Genomic DNA, 23,777 nt, shown 5'->3' on the forward strand with positions numbered 1-23,777 from the left:
AGTGCTGCATTCACCGACATTTGAGCAAATACAGTGAGAATTTGGCCTAAGAATTAGCTGGGCTGTGTTTTTCCTGTGAGTACAACTGATATTGTGTGTTGGCAGAGTTTAGTAGTGGTGATGCAATTATACAACAGTATGTTGAACTATATTAGGAAGTTTTCTGACCACTGTTAAGAAAGGAGATGCTGAAACTGCTTGCCTTCATTGTCCATAGGCACCTTTTCAAGAAACTACACATTACTCGCTGTAGTTCATGTTGCGTAATGTTATCAGTTACCTGGCAGATATTTTGTTTGTTCTTCAATGCTGTATGTTGGCTGTTCATTTTCTTCGGCTGAGCATTTCTCATACCATGAAATTTGTTATAAAGGTTTGTCTTTTTCTTTTTGTACAACCTGCAATTTTTACACCAGGAAACCTTTCTTGAAATTGTGTTCAGATCTGACAGGCAGACTGGGTTAACACATATGAAATGTAAATAAACACACGTTTTGCAGTAGTAAATATGTACGGAGTCATAATACATTTGTGATTTAGTACACAAAACAGAACAGCATAGAACTTGCAAATATGTTTTTCGATAGGTGCTCACTAACAAGCTTGCCTTACATCCAAGGCCAGTACAGATATGAACCTCCTATGCTTTGAACTCAGCAATGACTGCCGTGTCACCAATAGGAAAAATATGCGTAGGTGGTTCTGATTCAGATGCTCTCACTGTAGAAGCTAACATGTCAGTGAAATGGAGAATTATTATTATTATTATTATTATTATTATTATTATTATTATTATTATTATTATTATTATTATTATTATTATTATTATTATTATTATTATTATTATTAATGAAGTTTCAGGAATGTAATTGGAAGTGACTTGAAAAATAGTGAAATGAGTCTTTTGAGGCTAAATTGAATGTCATTAGGGCTAGATTGATTGACCCAGGTAGATAGGCTAAATGGAAAATACTAGAATACATTGTCTCCAGTTAGTAGAGCTAATGCCTGACTCAGAAGTAACTTTTAATGATATTTGAAAAAGGTGGCGGCTTGAAAAGAGGCTGATGGAGAATCAGGGAACAAACTGTTGCCTGTGGCAGATAATCGATACTCCAACAGATACCTTCTGTCTTCTTCTTCTACCGCTGAACCCACAAGTGTGGGTTCACAGATTGTAAACTTTGATTTGCGTTCCACCTATTCAATACAATAAAAAGTTTTTATTGTTAGGATTTTATCCTTGACATAATACTACAGATGGGACATGTTTTGCTCGTCTACCGAGTATCCTCAGCCATTATAATGTCTCACGGTTAAGTTATGATTTTGACATATTTACAATTAATTATAGTCTTAACACTAATTAGGTAAATTTACAATTAATCATACTTAACTATAGTCTTAACACTAATTAGGTAAATACATCAAAGGAGATTAATATATCATCGCTGCCGGGACAAAACCTCGTATGTGAAATATTTTAGCTTAGAACTTTGGCCGGTGAGGTTCTGTCATCTAAGGTGCAATACTGTGCGACTATAGTCAAGGCATTCTCGCTCTTCATAATGTATGTGCTGCGGGTCAGTATATCTCCAAAAATATTATCACATAGGAGGTTTCGCCCGGGCAACAACGATATGCTAGTAAGGTGGACCAGGCTAGTTGGTCGTGCGGTTGGAGGCGCACAGCTGTGAGCTTGCATCCGGGAGATAGTAGGTTCGAACCCCACTGTCGGCAGCCCTGAAGATGGTTTTCCGTGGTTTCCCATTTTCATATCAGGCAAATGCTTGGGCTGTACCTTAATTAAGGCCACGACCGATTCCTTCCCACTCATAGGCTTTTCCTATCCCATAGTCACCATAAGATCTACCTGTGTCGGTGCGATGTAAAGAAAGTTGTAAAACAAATAAAAAATAAAAATGGATATAAAAGAAGTTGCACTCTGATGGTGCATGCAGCTCAACAGATCTCTGCAACGGACATGAAGTGTACGTCGAACCACCTGTGTAATGAGCCAGTGTACGTTGAACTGGCGGAAGGGGTTAATGCCAAACACTATCAGGTCTTAGAAATATGTTCAAAAGCTTGAAACTTCCTTCTGAAACATTACATGTTTATGTTGGATGAACTGATCAATGTAAATTATCCATTCCTCCAAGAAAGTAAGGATCTGTCTTAAAATTCAAATAGCGATCTGAAAATGTACTCTGAAAAAGTCTAAACTAGTGGGATTATTCTTAGTCAAGAGCCCAACAATTTTGGCCCATGAGAGAAAGAATTCCAGCCTCATTCTGTAATAATGGACAGAACGAAAAATAGAAACCAGTCATTGGAAATTCTGCCTTTCCTAGAGCGTTTAAAGGGTTCCCTTCCAGAAAGTTAGCGTAACTGATACTTGCATTGAGGGCTGAAGTAAACATGTAAATGAAGTAAGTTAAAAGTAACCTGTTTATTAGTAATGCTACAAGCCATTCTAATCTTTATTTGACCAGTATCATTGTAAAATTTCTCCTTTCTTACTTTCCTAGTGAAGTACAGCAACTTATCAATCAGTTGTTTACCTAGTCTTTATTAAATACTTCCAAATAGGTTAGAAATGTATCAAACATCTCCTTTGGTAAATTATTCCAATCCGTAACTATTCTTCCTATAAATGAATATTTACCCCAATTTGTCTTCTTAATTTCCAACTTTATATTGTAATCATTCCACGCCATCTCTCCACTGACAGCTCGGAACATAATGCTTAGTCGAGCAGCTTGTCTCCTTTCTCCCAAGTCTTTTCAGCCCAAATTTGCAGCATTTTGGAAACGCTATTTTCTTGGAAATCACCTAGAACAATCAAGCTGATCTTTGGATTTTTTTTCCCCTCCAAATTTTAAATCAAGTAATACTGGTGAGTATCCTATACATTACAGCCATATTCTAATTGTGGTCTTACCAGAGACTTACATGCTCTCTCCTTTATATCCATACTGCAACCCCTAAATACCCTCATAACCATACAAAGAAATATGTAACCTTTATTTAAAATTCTATATATGTTACCCCAGTGAAGATCTTATACTGTTATTTATCATATGGCAAGTGTACAAAAGAAAAAGAAAATTTACAATATATACAAGGACAAGAATGTTGGTAGCATTCACATTTACAAATCAATGTCCAGTTGCTGTAGCTATTCTGAGAAGGGAGGTGTAACACTGATGACATACTTTTTCAGGGGGCACTCCTCAATGGGCTGCACTGACTGGAAAGGGGCTCCGCAGTCACAGGCAGGGGATTCTCAAAGTCCCCACTTATGTAGCATGGCATTACATCTAGCGTGGCCTGTTCTTAAATGGCTAAGTTTAGATCATTAGTGTCTCTTCAGGTGAAATCCTGGGGAGTCCAGTTGTAGGGTCATGGATGCATTGGTGTTTCACACGTGCAGAGCTCCAGCTCTTACACCATTTTTCCTAGATATTGAAGCCAGTTATGTCATGCTATACTGGGTTCCTTGATTTAAGACGAGAAGGGGGTAGGTCAGTAAGGACCTCATGAATTGGGAGATTCTGTGGATGATCAGGATGGTGTAACTTTTTCCACTCGCGTATAGTTGCTTCCTGCCGTCTCAGTTCCTGAGATGGTATGTTACTGATAATATGTAGCCATGGGTTGAGGTTGATTTTAGTGTGCCTGTTATGGTTGTCATACATTTTTTCAAATGGACATTGATTTTTGTAGTATGAGCGCTACATTGCCACACTGGGGCACAATATTCAGCCGCTGGATAAACCATGGTGAAGGCAGTAGTGCGTAAGGAGGATGCATCAGCACCCCATGTCATACCAGCGACATGTAGGTAACCTCCTCGTGGTGTACCCTGGGCAACGGACTGCTTATGCAGGACGGCTGATAGTCTACACAAATAGGCGACCAAACTAGATCCTGGATCTCTCACCGTCAATCAAAGTTGCATCAGAAGATGAAACCTACCAAAGACACTTATCAGAACCAACTGACAAGAAAGATCTTATACTAACACCGAGGTACTTAGTGGTCCTCGTGAGGAAATTTCCCCCCATCAGCACAGTAATTAAAACTGAGAGGTATTTTCCTTTATATGAAACTCAACCTGACTTTTCACGCTTTTTTACCATCATATCATGACCTGCTGTCCTTCACAACGTTGTCGAGGTCTTATTCTAGTTTCTCACAATCCTGTAATTTATTTATTACTCTATACACTATAACATCTGCAAAAAGCCTTATCTGTGATTCCAGTTCTTTACTCTCTCTCTCTCTATATATATATATATATATATATATATATAATATTGGGTGTTTTTTTCGGAGGTAGATAACTCAACTAATGCGTATATCAATTATCTGAAAAACAGTAGTACCTGCTACTTTATGGCCTTAGTGCAACTATAGCGTTTTTAACATGCTCACAAATATGGTAGGAATCATTAGCGGCAGTGTTATTTCTATTACTTAAACTATAATGAATTATATATAGACTCCGTGAGAAAGATCATGTGTAATGCTAGTGCGTGATATGTCTATAAAGAACTAAGTTTCTTTTGTGGTTTCAGGGAGTATTTCTGTCTTAATTTTGTGTGTTAAGCATGTGAAAGTATTATCTAGTATGTCTGTGGTAATTGATAGTGTTTTAGGGCCATGTTTATGTATTTAGTTTTGTGCCCCATGTGTCACCCATCTTGTTTATTGCTACAATCAATCCATAGATATTACTATTTAAAGGGTAACTCATTTATATTTGATCATTGTCTTTGCCCTAACTGGCACCCATTTTGTTTTGTTTGTCATGGAGACCATGAAGAAGATGTGCATTCTATTTTCCATTCACGGCATTGTCTAGGTCACAGTCTGTCCATACTATCGGCCGTCTTTAGAACAGGCTGCAGCTTGTAGGCTGGTACCAGGTGGCGGCAGCAGCAGGCACCAGTATCGACTTGATGCACAGATTTAAAGTTAAAAATTTTATTGTTCCATATTGAAGAATATCACAATTAAAATTGAAATAATTGATAAGGAGATTCCACCTATTCAATACCAAAGAATAAGAAATGTAGTGAATTACATTCTCATTTAATAATAATTAGAAATGGTACCAGTTTCGACCCTAGTCCAGGTCATCATCAGCCGATTAAGAAATGGAAAACAATGCATAGGATCAGTAGAAGAGGCAATATGAAAAGGAAATGAACGGGGGTAGACACTGTAAAACTTAGAAGAAGTAAAATACAAGTCATTCAAAAGAAAAAGCAGTGCGCAATTCTCTTAGCGGCAGCAAGGCACACGCAGCGCTAGGCAAAGTCCCACAATGATTATGAATAGCGGAGAACTGTTCAAAGCCAGTTATTTAAACACAGTGTTTTAGTTGGATCAAGATGGAAGGTTCATGGGCGAAATCAATCATAGTCTGGTTCTTCGGCTGTGATACTGCGATGTGGAAGGGAAATGGAAAGGCTACCACATATTTCCTGAACGTCTGAAGACAGAGAATAATGATGGCATTTCATGGAATAAAAAATTTTGGGGATAAAATAATCCCCCGTTTGGATCTCCGGGTGGGGAGCACTTCGGGAGGAGTCATCAAAAGAGGTGAACATCTTAATTTCCAGATGGAAACATGTAACATACAAACACTCCAAAGAGCAGGAAAAGAGAGAAATGTACAAATGTGAAGTGAACATACTGGATTTAAGTGAAGTGAGGTGGGCAGATAGTGGTGAAATAGTGCCAGGTAATTACACAATGTTTTATTTTACTGGAAAAAGTTTTGAACATGGAGTAGCAATAGTGATGGGGAATCAGTTAATGCAAAATGTGACTAAAGTGGTGTGTTAGAGCGATCATTTAATGTTTGTGAAAATAAGCACAGAACCAGTGGACATTCTGATAGTTCAAATGTACGTGCCAACATCAGACCATGACGACGAAGTAGAAGAAATCATCCACTCTGAAGGCAAGAGGAAGAGTAAACACCATAATCATGGGAGACTGGAATAGTTTTGTCGGACAAGGTAGTGAAGCAAACATCGTGAGACAATATGGATTAGGAAGAGGAAATGACAGAGGAGGCATGGTAGTGGAATTCTGTCAGCGTAACAACTTGATGGTGATGAACACTTGGTTCAAGAAAAGGAAGGAAGAGCCCAGGAGATATTAATAGATATCAGATAGAATACATTACTCGTCAAACAGAGGTTTAGGAACAGTGTGAAAGACATAAAGGCTATGCTGACTGCTGATGTTGACTTGGATCACATTTTGGTTGCAGACATCAGTACAAGGTTGAAGAGGATCAACGTGGGAGGAGAAAGCAGAGATGGGACCTGGAAAAATTGAGAGAATGATGAGGTAGAACAACTCTTTAGTGAAGTGAGAGATGAACATTTAAATGCAAGTGCAGAAGTGCAGTGGCGAAATGTTAAACTGTTTTTTTTAACACTTTAAAGCGTAAAGTTGAAAGGAAGCAAAGAGAGCGAGGAAACCCTGGATCACCAGTGAGATGCTGAAAAAGATGGAGGAAAGGAGGAAGTGTAAAAATGTGAACGAAGAAGAATACAGAAGACATAACAACACACTCAGGAGAGAAACAGACAAGGCACTGGGTGAGTTGGCTGTGCGGTTAGGAGCGCGCAGCTGTGAGCTTGCATTCAGGAGACGGTGGATTCGAGCCCCACTTTCGGCAGCCCTGAAGATGGTTTTCCGTGGTTTCCCATTTTCACACCAGGTAAATGCCGGGACTGTATCTTAATTAAGGCCATGGCCGATTCCTTCCCACTTCTTGGCCTTTTCTATCCTGTCGTTGCCATATGACCTATCTATGTCGGTGCGACATAAAGCAAGTTGTAAAAATAGAGAAGGCGAAGGAAAAGTAAAAATGGAGAAGGTGAAGGAAAAGTACATTGAAGAAATGTGTGACAAAATAGAGGAGCTGCAAAAAAGAGGAAGATACGACCTCGTGTACCATAAAACGAAAGAGATGGGAGTGAAAACAAAGGGGTAAGGACCTTTGGAATAGAAGACTCTAGAGGTCAAATGGTTACAGAGCAAGCGGGGGTGCTGTAGACATGGAAAGAATACATAAAAGAACTCTGGGATAAGGAACCAGGGATGCCATAGGCACGGTGAGGATATTATCAGAGAGTTTTGATTGTTAACAAAGAGGTTTGCACTTCTTTTATAGACTGACAAAAGGCCTTCGACAGAGTCAATTGGACAAAATTGATAAACATCCTTAAGGAGATTGGAGTCAACTGAAGAGACAGGAGGCTAATTCTCAACTTGTACACGGGACAAAGTGTAAAAGTGCGACTAAACTACGGAGAAACAAACAGCGTGGAAATAGGAAGAGGAGTCAGACGGGGGTGTTGTCTATCGCCGGGTGTCTTCAACCTGTATGGAGAATGGCTAGTGGAAAGACGCTTTGAAAGGGTGCGGAAACTTCAGGATAGGAGGACACCTCATCAACACCATCAAGTATGCAGATGACCTGGTAGTGCTCACCAAAAATCAAAGACAACTGCAACACATGATGAACTGATTGGTTGAAACTGGAAGGAAATGTGGCATGTAAATCATTGAGAAATCAAGAGTGATGGGGATATCCAGATGGGAGAAACCTCTGAGGTTAACTGTTGACAATCTAGAACTGGAGAATGTGGAGCAGTTCAGGTACTTGGGAAGCTTGCTGACAAAGGATGCCCACTGCACAAATGAAATTCAAGCAAGAATCGCCATGGCCGAAGTCGCATTCAACAATAAGAGGACTTGGTTGACCACCAAGTTGAGCTTGCAAGTGAGGAAGAAACTGGTGAAGTGCTACATCTGGTGCATTGCACTGTACAGAGCAGAGACATGAACCATGACAAAGAGGTAGAAAAAATACCTAGCAAGTTTTGAAATGTGGTGTTGGCGGAGAGTTGAAAACATCAAGTGGGCGGATCGGGTGACAAACGATGATTTACTGAGGAGAGTAGAAGAGAAGAAAACTATTTTGAATACAGTTTTTCACAGAAAAGCCAATTGGATCAGGCACATACTTAGACATGAGGGGCTCATACACGACGTCATCAAAGGGAAGATCAGAGGAACTGCACGACGACGTCAAAGAAGAAGAAGAAGAAGAAGAAGAAGACTGAAGGAAGAAGCTGAAAGCAGGTAACATTGGCATCAGAAATTCTTCGTACGAAGACACGGACCTGCCATTAGACACAATGTTGTATAATGATGATGATGATGATGATGATGGTAATGAACGTTTAAAACAATCACAGCTGCAAATAACACTATCTTACATTTGGACAGGAAGGGTCTATAAGGACTACCACGTTAGCTATGCACCACAGCTCGCGGTAGCTAAGGTGGCTAAATCGCACATCACTTCTATTGTATCAACCAATCTGTCTGGTAGTAGGTTTAATTCACAGGCTGGTGCACTTTTTTTTTTATTAACACCGTTTACGGTGACTGTAATATGGCCACATCCTGTTCCAAAGAGTGAATTTTTATATGGTCCTGAAAAGGACCGTTTTTATCCAATGTTATGTAGCCAGGTTGGACTATGACATGATGGTCTGTCAGTGGGAAGTAGGCCACCCTGCATATTCAGTGTAATAAGTGTTAGAAATGTTGACCAGCTTGGTTAATGTGGATTTCAGTACGACATTTTAAAGACATTCTTTCACATTGTAACACGTTGGGTGTAACAGCTTGGCATGCCTCGGTGATCAGTTGCTGAAGGTGACCAGGATATTCAGGCTCCTGTGCATACACTATCTGCTTTAAGTGACCCCACAGGAAGAAGTTAAGTGGCGTTAGATCGGGTGATCTGGTGGGCCAGATTTATTAGGATATGAAGCATGAGGATGGTTCTGGATGTCTACTGATCCGTGAGGTGAGCCCCCTCCTGTTAAAACCACATTCATAATCACTCGCGCAGTGGCACATTCTCCAGCACTGTGCGAGTTCATTTGGAAGGAAATTAAGGTAGCGTGCTCACGTTAGATGTCTGTCGAAGAAATATGGTCCAATTAGATTAGTCACCCAAGATCCCACACCAGACATTTACTCCCCACTGCACTTGAAATGAGCCCTGTCTTACCCAGTGGGGATTCTCCGCACTCCAATAGTGCATATTATGCTGATTCACGATGCCATTGTTGTGAAATTGTGATTCATCTGAAAACAGGACTCTTGACAAAAAGGCTGCATTATTGGTCACCCTGCATAATGCCCATTGACAAAATGTTACTCTAGTATCAAAATCACGTCCGTGGAGCTGCTGGTGTAACTGCAGATAGTACGGGTAAAATTTAATGTTATGCAGTACTGTATGTGGATGACTGAGATGACCAGGTGATGTTAGTCTGTTGCGCAAATGTCCGAGTACTAATATGAGGGTTATTATGGGCAGCGTCTAAAACAACCTCTTCATTTCGACCAGACATTATAGGAGCATCAACAGAAGGTAGCCTTCCAAGCATCCCAGTTGACCGCAATCTTTGTGCAAGGTTTTGGAACATATTGGTAGTCGGAAAATGCTCGTGATAGAGATGTTGCGACTGGACTGCGTTCTGCCTTGTTTCGCCATAATGAGCAAAATATCGATGTGCTCGTCACTTGAATACAGCATGAGTGAATGAATACGTGCTGTGATGTGATCTGGTAAGTGTGCATAAACATTGTGTGTCCTTTAAAATATGGCACGATCTGTTGGTCAAAAATAAAAAACATGCATAAGGTTGGAATGGAACCACTACATTACCGATATTCAGACGCCTTGTGTCACCAGCCCTTAACCGACTTTGCCACGAATACAACGTACAAGACGCTCGCTAAAGGATTATTACATAAGTATGGCCGTTCAACATCGAAAGTTAATATCTTTATCAAAGTTTTCAGTAATGCTTTACAGTGTTCATTTAAGTTTTTATCATTATGGAGCACGTGGCATACATATTAATTTGACTGTAATTTTTTCTATAAATTAGCAACAACTCAACGTACTGTTCATAGAGGAAATGAATAAGTGCTGTGATGTGACCTTGAAGGTGTGGATTATTATTTGTGTGTCTTGAATTCAGGAGGTTGCGAATTCGAATCCCATGCTGGCCGTCCTGAAAATGGTTTTCCTCAATGTCCCATTTTCACCACCAGGCAAATGCTGGGACAGTACCATAGTAAAAGGCCAAGGCCGATTTCCTTCCCAATCCTTCCCCCACCCATCCTTAAGGGAAAGACTCCAAATCAGAGCGCATCCCTTAAAACCACTAGGAAAAAAGATTATTATTGTATCCCCACTAAAAGCACCTCTATTGTTCAAAAATTTGCCTTATGCTGGTTTCGAACTACTACGCTGCCGATACTCGCACACCTTGTATTCCAGCCCTTAACCTATTCGGCCATGAAGTCATGATACTTCCTAGAGGTTTAGTACTTACATATGGCTGTTCTACCTCGAAAGTTAATATCCATGTCAGAGTCTTCAGTGATGTTTTACAGTGTTCATTTAACTTCTTTACATTACAAAACACATGGCATAACCTATTCATTTGATCGTATTACAAGTACCTGTTTTATTTCAAGGCGCACTAAATTACATGTTTGCAGAATGGGCCTTAGTATTTGGCATGGAATTGTGCATAGTAGTTTTTCCTTTGCTAGGTCCATGGATCAATTTGCAGTGATGACACACGGGTAGCAGAGAGCCTTATCGACCATAAGGAGAAATTTAGAGTTATTTCGTGTTAATAAAACTAAATCATAAGGATCTTTAGGTTATACACATTATTTGGGTTGCTTATCTCTGAAAAAATAAGGGGCTGGTGAACCACCCAGTATATAAGAAATCATGAAAGTCAAGTAATACTGTCTTGAGGAACTCCCCTCTTAATGATTACAGGATCAGATAATGCATCACCTACTCTAATTCTTTGAGTTCTGTTTTCTGTTCAGTTACTCTGTGGTCTGTCCAATTGCACTCATTTTTGTCTCCCATGATCGTACATGTCAAAAGCCTTAGATAGGTCAATTGTGACACAATCCATTTGACCTCCTGAATCTAAAATATCTGCTGTATCTTGCTGGAATCCAAGTAGAGCTTCAGTGGGATAACTTTCCCTATACCGAATTACCTTCAATCAAACCAGTTAGTAATTTCACAAAAACGTGTCTAATATAATCGGAAAGAATGTAATACATGTCAAGCTGACTGGCCTGTAATTGTTGGCTTTACGTTTATCATTCTTTCCTTTGTACACTGGGGCTGCTACAGCAGTTCTCCATTCATTTGGTATAGCTCCTTCATGCAAACAGTAATCAAATAAGTACTTCAAATATCTTATCAATTCTCACCGCTTTTCTAGTTTTCAACTTTTGCATATTATTGTAAACTAGCTGATGTACCCATGCTTTGCTATGAAATTTTACATTTTATACAGAATTCTAGGTTAGGTAATGTACACGTTGTGAACAAGATTGTATTAAATTGCATAGCTCTTAACGTTACCCTAGGAACGTGATGGGGAAGTCACCAAACGTCTTTTCTCATATGAAGACTGAGTTAGGGAATTTTCATTGTAATGGTAGACCCACTTGCCTACCATCAGTCACAATCAAGTTGGGGAGTTTTCATTATAATGGTAGACACTCACTCTCTACCTGCATTTTTAAACCCTCAGAAAGACTGTCTTACCAGTTTTCCCAACTGAAATGAACATGTCATTACAATGACGTCAGTAAAAATGGCGCGATTAAATGCAATGCCTTCATATGAAATACTCGACCAAATGAAAAACCACACATTTTCTCACGTTTAACGAACAGGACTACGTTGCCGATCTAACAGTGCAAAGTTCCAGAGTTGGAATGATCAAAGCCGCAGACAGCCGTGATCCGTGATCACTCTTCGTCTTTCTTCGGCGGGGAGGGTGTCGAATAGTGGAGACTCCCAGGGCAAAAACTGTGCCCTTTTACTAATCTGTTTCCTAGGAGTACCCAATGAGTCGGAAAATCTTAATTCACTACACTAGCGGCGGAAAAATCTATCTGACTTGCAGGCAATTTTTCCTCCAAGCCAGAGGAGAAACCCCCTCTTCACTGCTAATTTCGAATAAAATGAATGTAGAATTTAATGGGAATGAAGAGGAAGAAGCGTTTCTCTTAAGAAACAGCTCTTTTCAGGGATGAATTTTGAGTTATTTAGTGAATTGTGTTGCTATAATTTGGAATAGGCCTAAATTGTTATTCTAGACTAGGCCATACTACTACTCTACTAAGTGAGCCTCTGCCTTAAGTATGCCCACTGCTCATTCAAAACAGCGCGTCATAATAGGGATCGAATAGCTGGAATACTATGATGAACTAGTTACATACCAGCTGTATGAGAAAATGTATAAACCAGAGGAATGGCATGCAAAAGAAGAAAGTTTTCTAACTCCCCAGCTATTTCCCACCAATATTCAGTCAGACTGTTATACTCTGTATGCAGCAGTTATCCTATCTGTCGAGAGTTGAGAGGCAGCATAAGAGACTAAGAACATCACAACAAACATTGTTCAATATAATGTTATTGTTGATCAGTGTTGTGCACTTTCGATATTGTAGGCCTTCACATTTAGTTTTCTTCCGACTCTGAAATACCAGTCACCATAGTCGGTATGGTAAAACTGAATAAAACGTAAATGATCGGAAAATTCTGTTAACCCATTTTCTTGCAGCTCGGTGTTGATATGGACTTTGCAACAAAATTACAAATTCACGAATATATGTGTCATCATAGCCGGTATGGTAAAAATGTATAAGACATAAGTGGTTGGAAATTTAATTCTGTATAACTTTGTTTATGTAGTAGTTATTGATACGACCACTAATAATATAAATATTCGAGAATAAAATTTTAGGCCTTTCCCTAAACTACCATTTCACTCGGCGTGAATAAAATTATTCATAGTCTAGATTATAGTGGCTCATTCACCAACTGTGCATGCCAATTTTCATTGAGGTAGGACTACTCATAACGTAAATATTCAAGAATTAAATTTTGACCTTCCCCTAAACTACCATTTCACTCAGCCTGAATAAAATTATTTATAGCCTAGATTATAGCGACTTATTTTCCGACTTTGTGTACTAATTTTCATTAATATAGGACTACTAACAACATAAATATTTGAAAATTAAATTTTAAGCCTTCCCCGAAACTACAATTTCTATCAGCATAAATAAAATTATTTGTGGCCTAGATTGTAGCGACTTATTCCCCGACTTTGCATACCAATTTCCATCAAATTCTCTTTAGCCATTTTCTAGTGATGCGTGTACATACATGCAGACAGACAGGCAGAAATTACGGAAAAGTAAAAAGTGCATTTCCTTGTTACTGTGGACATGACCGATACAGAAATACCATTCTATTCAAATTCTGAGCAATGTAGAGACAAAACTCTAATTTTTTATATGTAGGCCTAGATGTCGTTGTTATTGTAGGTAAATTTCAGTACTTCGTTAATGTTTCACCGATGAGTGTCTCATAGGTCTTGTTCCTGATTGTCATCATTTTTGGAGACAGTCTAGTCAGATTTCACATCTTGGACACACTTTTCAGTACGTGCAGCAAGGTTGTGTTTCCTTTATGTTTTGGGGTGGTATTATGTGGAGCCACCATAGTCGTGCAGGGCAATTTCACATCTGTGCAATGTAGGGGTGATATCCTCCTACCCATTAGTGACTTTGTTTCACCTGAATTTTGGAGGAGAATTGGTCTTTATGGATGATAATGTGCTCGTCCATCATGTAGTTTTCATTAACGACTGTATTTATGATCGCAGTATCACTCGACTAGAGGTGGCTGCCATGTTACCCAGACGTGATCTATTGAACATGCTGGGATAAATTAAAGAAGGCTGTTCGTGGACATCATGACCCACCAACCACTTTGTGAGGTTTACATTGAATCACTGTTGAGGAGTGGGACAGTTTGGACCAATATTACCTTTGAATTAGTGGACAGTATGCCAAGACGAGTTCAGGCATGTATCAATGCAAGGGGATACATTACCCAGTATTAGAGGTACTGGTACTGTATAAGAGTCAGGAACTCTTAGGTTTGAACTGATGAAAAACTTTTTTGCAATATACGCTAGTGGACATAATTCTGGACACTTTTCATAATGCAGTGTATTTTTATGTTATTATCCTATTAGTATGGATTTAGAAAGAAATTTTCTTGTGAGGCACAATTGGTGGGATTTCAGCAGGACATATCAGATCAGTTGGATTCAGGAGGCCAGTTAGATTGCATAGCCATAGATCTTTTCAAAGCCTTTGATAGAGTGGAACATGGAATATTATTAATGAAATTGGAGGGAATAGGGTTGGACGTAAGGGTTACACGTTGGATAGAAACATTTCTAAATTCAAGGGTTCAGAAAGTCAAAGTAGGAAATAATGTATCGCAGGAAGAGAAAGTTTGGAAGGGAATTGCACAGGGTAGTATAATCGGTCCGTTACTTTTCTTAATATACGCAAATGATTTAGGGAATAATATAACATCAAAAATAAGATCGTATGCAGATGACATAATTGTTTATAGGGAAATAAATAACATTGAGGATTGTTCAGAATTACAAAGGGACCTTGAGAGTATCCAACAATGGGTCGAAGAAAATAATATGAAGGTTAATGCAGGCAAATCAACTGTTACAACATTTACAGACAGGAGTTTTAAAACTGAATTTGAATATACTTTGGATGAGGTAGTTATCCCAAAAGATGGCAAGTGCAAATACTTAGGTGTGAGATTTGAAAGTAATTTACACTGGAAGGGTCATGTGGATGACATTGTTGGGAAAGCATACAGATCGTTACATGTCATAATGAGGCTACTTAAAGGATGCAACAAAGAATTAAAAGAGAAAAGTTACTTAAGTATGGTTCATCCATTATTGGAATATGCAAACAGTGTTTGGGATCCTCACCAAGAATACCTAATAAAAGAAATAGTTAGTGTGCGCAGGAAAGGAGCAAGATTTGTAACGGGATTTCAGGAGAAAGAGTAGTGTATCAGAAATGTTAAAGGAACTAGGGTGGGAAACTTTAAGTAAGAGAAGGGAGAAAACTAGACTTACAGGGTTATATAGAGCTTATACAGGAGAAGCAGCATAGGGAGATATCCGTGAGAGACTTCAGTTGGAAAATAATTATATCGGCAGAACTGACCACAAGTATAAAATTCGAAGGAATTTTAGCAGAAGCAATTGGGGTAAATTTTCATTCATTGGGAAGGGCGTGAAGGAGTGGAACAGTTTACCAGGGGTAGTATTTGATCCTTTTCCGAAATCTGTACAGATATTCAAGAAGAGAATAAACAGCAACAGAGAAAATAAATGAAATGTTAGGAGGCATTTGACCAGTGCAGGTTATTGTAAATAAAAAATGTGTGTGAATAAAAATTAATTCCATCCCCTGGTCTAAGGAGTTTGGACAGCCAAAGTAGGGGACTGCCTGTAGGGGTGAAGTACAGTGGAAACTTCGGAGGGCCCTGGGACCGCTATGGTAGCTGTGAAGGCCCTTCAGGAACTCTGAAAAGTGGTGGCAAAAGGGGCTCTGGTTAAGACGCAGCAGGTCGTTATGCTACTTAGGTTCCAAAATGGGTAAAAAAAAAAAGTTTAAAATGCAATGTAAATTTTAATCTTATACCAGTTGCATAGTATTATTTGAAGTAATTCCACATACTGTATATGAGTTGACTATGTTTGTAAGTACAGGAGATATAATAAGTAGACTTTTGTAAACAATATAAATTTATTAAGGATGGGCTGTGTGTTTAATAGAAAAAATTGTTAGCATAAATTGTATAATATTGTATTCTAGGAAAATTTTCTTCTCTTGTTAATTTAAAATTTAGTGCCTGCCAATAATGTATTTTAGTGTACCATTTGCCACCGAAGTAGACACCTCATTTGCAAATAAACAGATTTTGATTTGATTTGATTTGATTGACTTGGCAGGTGATGGGGTTATAAGCAAATTAATGTAATGCATAAGTAATATTGTGGCATGTGATTGTATTTAAGGTTGAAATTTGAAGTACACACCATCACAGGCATTATGTGAGGTCAGCATTAATTAATTCCACAGTATAAAACAGTCTCTGCAACACAACAGTTAATCAATCTCAAGAAATGATTAACTTTTTCCCACTCTTTTCTTATCAATATTGGTGTATAACAATGAGAGTAAAATTGCAATAAAACCAACAATGCCCATGCACATTACTTAGTTGTCATAAACAAGTAACAGTGTTGTATGGTGTCATAAACAACTGAAGAAAATCAGCTATATACTCTCAGTAAGTATTTATTCTGTGATATTTGATTGAATCCAACAAATAACAAAAAGTGTCCAGAATTATGTCCACTAGTGTATGTATACTGTTTTTGAAAATACTTTATAAGAATGGGGTAAAGCAAGCTGTAGTTAATGCTGCTGAAAAGTGTGATAGTATGACTGAATGTGATTGTACTTGATGTATTCATAAGGTGTAGAAAGTTGTCTTGAGTAACTGTCATGAGGTGCTTGAAATATGCAGTATTTCTTCCAGGTTCTGTGGTGTAGGGCTTGGCAAGAATTATTTTGCAGGTTATAGTGGAGATTTATTTCTAGTTCAATCTTCTTAGATATTAACATGTTGCATCTCGAGATGAAGCCATTATTTAGATAAGTGTTCTATTACCACTAATGATGAGAATGAATTATAGGCAATCTTTGCATTACCAGGCTTGAGCACACTCATGCCACATGTATTGGGTAGGAGTTCGTGCTCTGTAGAACATACAGTTATTCAACATTTTCCAGTAATCTGAACTTATCAAATGTCAGACAACATGAAGAAATATGCAGTCAAATAGCAGAATTACTAGATAAAATACTTAAAACATAAATGCTTCATATAGAACGTAGAGTTTGTGATTTTTGTCAAGCTCCAAATTTCAGAACGGCAGTATTGCCAATTCAGATTTATGGGAAATCTGAAAACAATCTGGATTCTTAGATTAATACAGAATTTTTTTAAGTATGTCATTTAGGAATTTTAAAAATTACCAAGTTTCAGTTCATATATCACAGAAGTTAGAGTTCAATCAATCAGTACTGATCTGCATTTAGGGCAGTCGCCCAGGTGGCAGATTCCCTATCTGTTGTTTTCCTAGCCTTTTCCTAAATGATTTCAAAGAAATTGGAAATTTATTGAACATCTCCCTTGGTAAGTTATTCCAATCCCTAACTCCCCTTCCTATAAATGAATATTTGCCCCAGTTTGTCCTCTTGAATTCCAACTTTATCTTCATATTGTGATCTTTCCTACTTTTATAAACGCCACTCAAACTTATTCGTCTACTAATTGGTCACCCTGAATGATTTTGAACACTCCGTCCTCACTAAGTGCAAATTCTTTACATTGACAATATTACCGATAAACTACAATTGTAATCAATTTGAAAGAAAGAGTAAGTCTCCACTTTTGGACACAGATTCCTCCTTTCATATTGTGATTGAAGATTATCAATTGAACTCTGAGTCCTAGGATGTAGTCATATCTTTGTATAAGCAAGTATACCTTCATTGTTTATATTTGAATTCATCAACACAGGTTTAAAGTATGTTACTGTAAATCACAATGCTAAGATTGCAAAGTACTGCAAAAACATACCAGTTCATAAATTTTATAAATTTACATTTAATCCTTCATTAAATAATGATTGAATTGTAGACATTTGTTACTTTAAAGTATTTTGTGCACATATTATCATTGTTTAATGAAAATCATGTGCTGAAATTTGAATATTCTGCTGCATTGACCTTCTCTACAGTTTTAAGTTGTTAATCCTTTGTGTCCTCCTTTACTGTGTTGCAGGGAGAAGGTAGTGTTGCTCCCCAAAATACTCATCTTGCTGCTTTGAAGGAACACCATATTTTCAATCCCTTGCTGGATGCAGTAAGTGCTACACTGCAGAGTCCTGTTGTTAATCACACATTTCAGCGCACCTTTGGACCCTGCCTCGAGGCGCTTTTTGGACCAGAAATAAAGTAAGATTTTACAATATTATCCATGTTGCTATTGAATATACTGGTTAAGAAGAAGAAAGACCTAAATTATGTCCTAACTTTTGTGGAACCTGTATCTTTCCAGTGATATTTATCACAAAACCACTACCGTCTCAATCTGCATATACTGCCTGCTTTGTGCCGCGAGAATTGCGTTTACAGCGACATTGCAGACAGCAGCACTTACCGCACCCACAGCACACCTGAAGAATTTAGATTTCTTGCTATGATATACAGAGAGGAACACAACAATTCATCATTTTACGACCAGAGATACACACACAAATCCTCAGTGCAAATGCACTGGAACACCACAACGAGGGTATGGAAATAAGTTGGGTGCGTTAACGGCGCCCCTAGCAGAGGTTTGCGACATTAAGAGCTCACACTTAGAAGCATGTTAACCGCATAGCATAGAGCAGGCAGTATATAGGATTGAGACGGCGGTGCACAAAACAATATGGAAATTTTGGCTACATATTTGGAAACCTATTCCAAACAGAACTGACCTGAAAATACTTTATACCTTTGGGATTCATATCTACATCTGCTGTTCTATGTTATATCTAACGGTAACATTACAAGGAAGTAAAAATAATGCAAATCTTGCCTGGAATTCCACCCCCTGTGGGTGAGGGACACAGATGAAGAATACACGCATGGTATCTCCTGCATGTCGTAAGAGGTAACTAAAAGGGGCGACCAAGGGATGATTGTAATAGAACCATGAAACTACTTGTAATTAGTACTATCACACGGGGAACGCTATAGGTCACCTTTACTTGCGAGCAGTACCACTATGTTAGGTACACAATAGGTTTGTAATTAGCAGCAACAGAATGGGAGTCTGTATGGGTTTTACAGTACCCATGATTAGTACCATTGTGAGAAACACCATGGGTCTGGGCGTAGCCTGTGATTAGTACCACTATATGAGATACCGTGGGTCTGCGTTGCCTGTGATTAGTACCCACTATATGAGCAACAGCGCCAGAATACCGGCACCGGTAAAAGTTCAGCCATGTTCATGCAAGTTTTATAAGGAGGTGATGTAGAATAAAGCATAAAAAACTTAAGTGGAATTCCTTTTAGAGAAGAGATGTGTCCATTGCCATAGCCAGGGACCTGCCAACCCACCCCAAAAAGTGCATTTACTTTTATAACCTAATGAAGAGTAGCGCATGCAATTTTCCATTGCTATTGGCTGTCATAAAATGCGTTGTGACGTCATTGCCATTAATGATTTGAAGCACATAGCATTGCCATCCCGTGAAGTAAAGAAGCACAGTCTTGTCCAGGTCCTACCCTAACCAGTGCAGACCAATGGCGTTTCCCCAGGTAACTAGAGGCCTAAGGCCGCTTCGCGGCTCTAACCTGGGGGCTTACACCCCCAGACCCCCTTTCCTCACTGATGGTGTAGTGCCTAAGTAGAGTGGTTGGTAGTGTTGTGCTTCGCTCGATTACATTGTCTATGAGTCATCTGTGAGATATTAAATATAGGACAGTCATACCGCCCGTAGATTATGACGATGCAAGCGGTAACCCTGGTACTAATGTTGCGTGAACACCACTGAACTTTTAATCCGGCACCCGTGATTAGTACACCTAGGTGAGGAACATTATGAGTTTGCGTTGCCTATGAGTGGCGCCATTATGCGAGAAACACCATAGGTCTGCGTTACCTGTGCGACGTACAATACTTATGAGTAATACCATAATGTGTGGAACATCATGAGTCTATGCTACTTTTGATTAGTACTGCAACATGACAAATACCATGGTTCTACTTGACTGCCATTATGAGGGGCCGTTGACCTGGATTTTGGACCCCTTTAGACAACAAGCATCCTTGATTCAGGATTATACTTTAGAAGCGGTCCCTTGGTCAGTAATATAGTTTCTGGGAAGGTGAGGCATTGCGGATCGGATCCACTGATTGTTTTAAATTCATATTCGTCTATTCATTCTTCATCATCACGTTTTAAATTCTGGTCAGTGGATGAATTTTGGACTTTTAAATTGTCATTGCATTTCGTCTCATTTTGTACCATTAGGGGCCGATGACCTAGATGTTAGGCCCCTTTAAACAACAAGCATCATCACCACCACTTGGAATTTCTTTCAGAGAAGAGATGTGTACATTGCGATGTCTAGGAACCCACCATCCTGTCCCCAGAAATACATTTACTTTTATAACCTAATAAAGAGCAGCACCCACCATCGTCCATGTAAAAGTAGCTACTTACATTCCTATTGGTCATTGTGAACAGCAAGCGATTTCATTGCCATCAATGTTGATAATTAGATTGCATTACCAACCCCAGCTGAAAAAAAAAAAAAAAACAATATGAAAGAAACAATGTCAAATACATAACAGCAATAATTTACTATAATACGTTAATGCAGTGGCGGATACAGGGTTACCCCCCCAGACCCCCTTTTTGTTGGTCACAGTCTAACGGTTTTGTCACTAACCGGACCTAACCAACCCAAACCAATGGTTTTGACACTACCCCAACCGAACCAATCCAGACCAATCACTTTGTCACTAACCAGAACTAACCAATCGCTTTGTCACTAGCCGGACCTAACCAATCCAGACCAATCGCTTTCTCACTGACCAAAAGTATAAATTAATTCAGCTTTTCCACTCTGCCCAATATAGAATGCACTGCTGTCAGTCCTATGTCACTAGTCTTAGTTTAAAAATGAACAGGTTGGCAGCATTGTTACACCGCCTGAGCATGTACTCACGACCTCAGCTAGAAGACCGCGAGAAAAAGAATGACAGTCATTCCGCGTGCAGCTGGATGTAGTGAGTATTGGGTGGTGCGGCGTCTACTATTGATTATCTAACATGTTGTGTGTCTTTACACAGTCAGGCTGTCCCATTTAAGAGGAGGAATTGTGCATGGCTTACTGATCAGTTAGACTAAAGAACTAATTTAAAATGTATAAATGCAATACTGGTACCTTATTTACATACCTGCCTTACTTTTTTCAAGATGGAGCATTAAACCTGTGCATTTATTTATTGTCGCATTATTTCTCTTTTCATATTTTCATTTTGTAGTAGGTTAACACCATAGGAAAGAAAACTTAAGTAACCCTTTCAAACATACAGGTTCATTACAGTTCAGAGAACCTGCATAACTAGTTTCAATGTTTCTTATGTTGTCTTCAAGAGCAACTTACCATCAAAACTTTTTAATGTGTGACTGACAGTACTTCATTGTTACAGAATGCTTCCTCCTCCTTTGAAGAAAAAGAAAGTTGAAGAACCTCCAAATGATATACCTGAAGTTCTCCAGGGAGAAATAGCTCGTTTGGATCAGAGGTTTAAGGTAATATTTATAACTTTTTAACTGTTTAGCACTAGAATTGTAGCATTGTTATGATGGCGCTTGGTTCTAGCATTCGTAAATTTTACAAGTTGTTAAAAAGATATCCCCTTACGTTCTAGTGTACAGAGTAATATCCTCTTTTTTTATCATCTTTAATTTCAGTTATTCTTGGTTATTTACAAAGCTTTACAGTGATAACTAAGCCAACTTTCTACTGATAGAATGAATATTTTGAAAAAATGGAATAACTACTAAAAAGTTAGTTTCTTCTTGTTTTGAAAATTAGTTTTCCTACTGGAAAAGTTTTTGTGGGACAGTATTTAAAACATCACTTCCCTTGCTAATGTTGTTAATGTACTATATTAACCATAGGTCATAATAATAATAATCCGTAATTGAATACCGGTATATATGGCAACACCACAAAAAATATTTAGATACTGTGTTACATGCTCGTCTTAGAAGGTATTTTTCTTACTAGATATAGGTATAATGTTACTGTTAGACTTTAAAACATTTGTTTCTTAAGACAATCAATAGTAATAATATAAAAAAATAATCTTAGTAACAACACTGAAGGAACATCGCTCAAAATTGTTCGTTAATTGAATCTTCTAAAGATTTTCAGATTTATGATAACATACCACTTCGTCCACGTGACTTTCCTGGGAAGAATTAACATCCTAGTCACAGGAAATGTCAGCACTTTAGTTAGTACAACCAAGACGGGTCTTCCGTTGATGCTCTTTGCAAATGGCCTTCCCACATACACAGTAAGTAGTGGCCGTACTTCTTTTACACCATCCGCAGTAGTGGCACATCTTCCTTGGTCCTTCTTTTCCAAACTCAACAGTGGCTTGTTCTTTTTCTCCTAAGACTCCCAGGATTGGAGATTTTAGTTTACTGTTCAGCCTGGGAATTTGAAGATGCTCATGTTGCCGTGGTTCAGTAAGTTGCTGCTTGCAGCTTCAGCGTGAAATTTAGTCTCGCCAATGGTTTTTGCTGCCTTCTGTCCATATCGTGAGTGTAGGCAATGAAGGAATTGATGCCCCCAATATATGTCATGTTGTAGAAGAAGCATAGTGGTCATCTCTTGGTTTCTCTAGTTGTATCCATGTGTTGACTCATTTGATCTAGACAGTTAGCTCGACCTTTCATGTTATATACTTGACCATCTCTGGTTTCTTTGTAGCAGAATCGATAACAGTAGAATGGTGCATTGAGGAAATGGGGATTACTATTTTATTAACCTTTGGCTTGTATGACACCAGCGTTTTATCTTAATCAAAGAGAAATAGGGACGATCCGGTTCTTTGACCTTGAAACTTAAGGTCTGTTGCTTCTTTTGGCAGTTCTCTCTTGTTTCCTTTCATGGTAGCTACTATAGTCGGTTGCTTTTTTTGGTAGTAGGTTTCAAACTAAAGAAACTTTTGTGAACCAGTTGGCCATAGTGATGTTCCTATTGCTCCTCTTTACACAATCAGTGAGTTGATCGACAAAAAGGAACTGATTATGTGTTGCATTCTTCAGCATAATAGGATTGTGGTTATTTATATTGATTTTTATACAATACTATGTTTTGTGTGTTTTCGTTTGCATATTTTTTGATATAATCTTTTCAAGTTGAATGTGTATCTTCAATCTGGGAAGCCATATTTGTTTATTTACTTACACTGCTTAGTTACCATAGCACTCGAATGATCAGCTGGTGATCATAAGGTTAACCGAAGTTTATATACCTCTGCTGACACATCATGTATTGAGATGGATGATTCAAACAGAAGTAATGTTTCGGTTAATGACAAAAGTAATTCCTCTCAGCCTGTGTGTAAACCATTGCGGGCAACTGTTTAAGTTAAGTCCACTCGGAGGGTCAATATTCATATCTCAAAAGCACATCCAAAAGAGCACCAAACACAGCTAGTGAATAGACGGATAGCTGGGGCATCGAACCACCAAGTACTGAAATAAATTTAGGAACATCTGCAGAACAAGGGCATGAATCTAGAAAAGAAAACAAAACCCACATAACTCGTACTACCAAGAGCAAATGGTGATATGGAGGGAAAAGCTACAAAGTGACATCAATGATTCTGAATTTTTCTTATTTGTAGAAGACTTTCCGAAGTTTCTGTCCACTGCTATTGCTTTTTTGCCTGGGCCTGAACACCCAGCAAGGAAATTTTACGAGGTGAGTAAGAAGAAATTGTATGTTAATACGGAAGAAGAATATACAAAGTTCAAATCCGCAAAGGTCGGCTAATAGGGACATAGAAAAAAGACTAAGTAAATATTTAAATCAGGTAA

At 38.5% G+C, this 23,777-nt stretch overlaps 1 protein-coding gene across 1 annotated transcript in view; it reads left to right on the top strand.

Moving 5' to 3' along the window:
• The window catches only part of MED15 (mediator complex subunit 15), a 203,022-nt gene that overhangs the window by 162,441 nt on the left and 16,804 nt on the right, over positions 1-23,777 (top strand). The window contains exons 12-13 of the mRNA XM_067145398.2: positions 17,936-18,108; positions 21,368-21,470. Coding sequence (XP_067001499.2) covers positions 17,936-18,108; positions 21,368-21,470 — 276 coding nt within the window. The remainder of the gene's footprint in view (positions 1-17,935; positions 18,109-21,367; positions 21,471-23,777) is intronic.

This window comes from Anabrus simplex, chromosome 4 (genome assembly GCF_040414725.1).
Source record: "Anabrus simplex isolate iqAnaSimp1 chromosome 4, ASM4041472v1, whole genome shotgun sequence".
Lineage (NCBI taxonomy): Eukaryota > Metazoa > Arthropoda > Insecta > Orthoptera > Tettigoniidae > Anabrus > Anabrus simplex.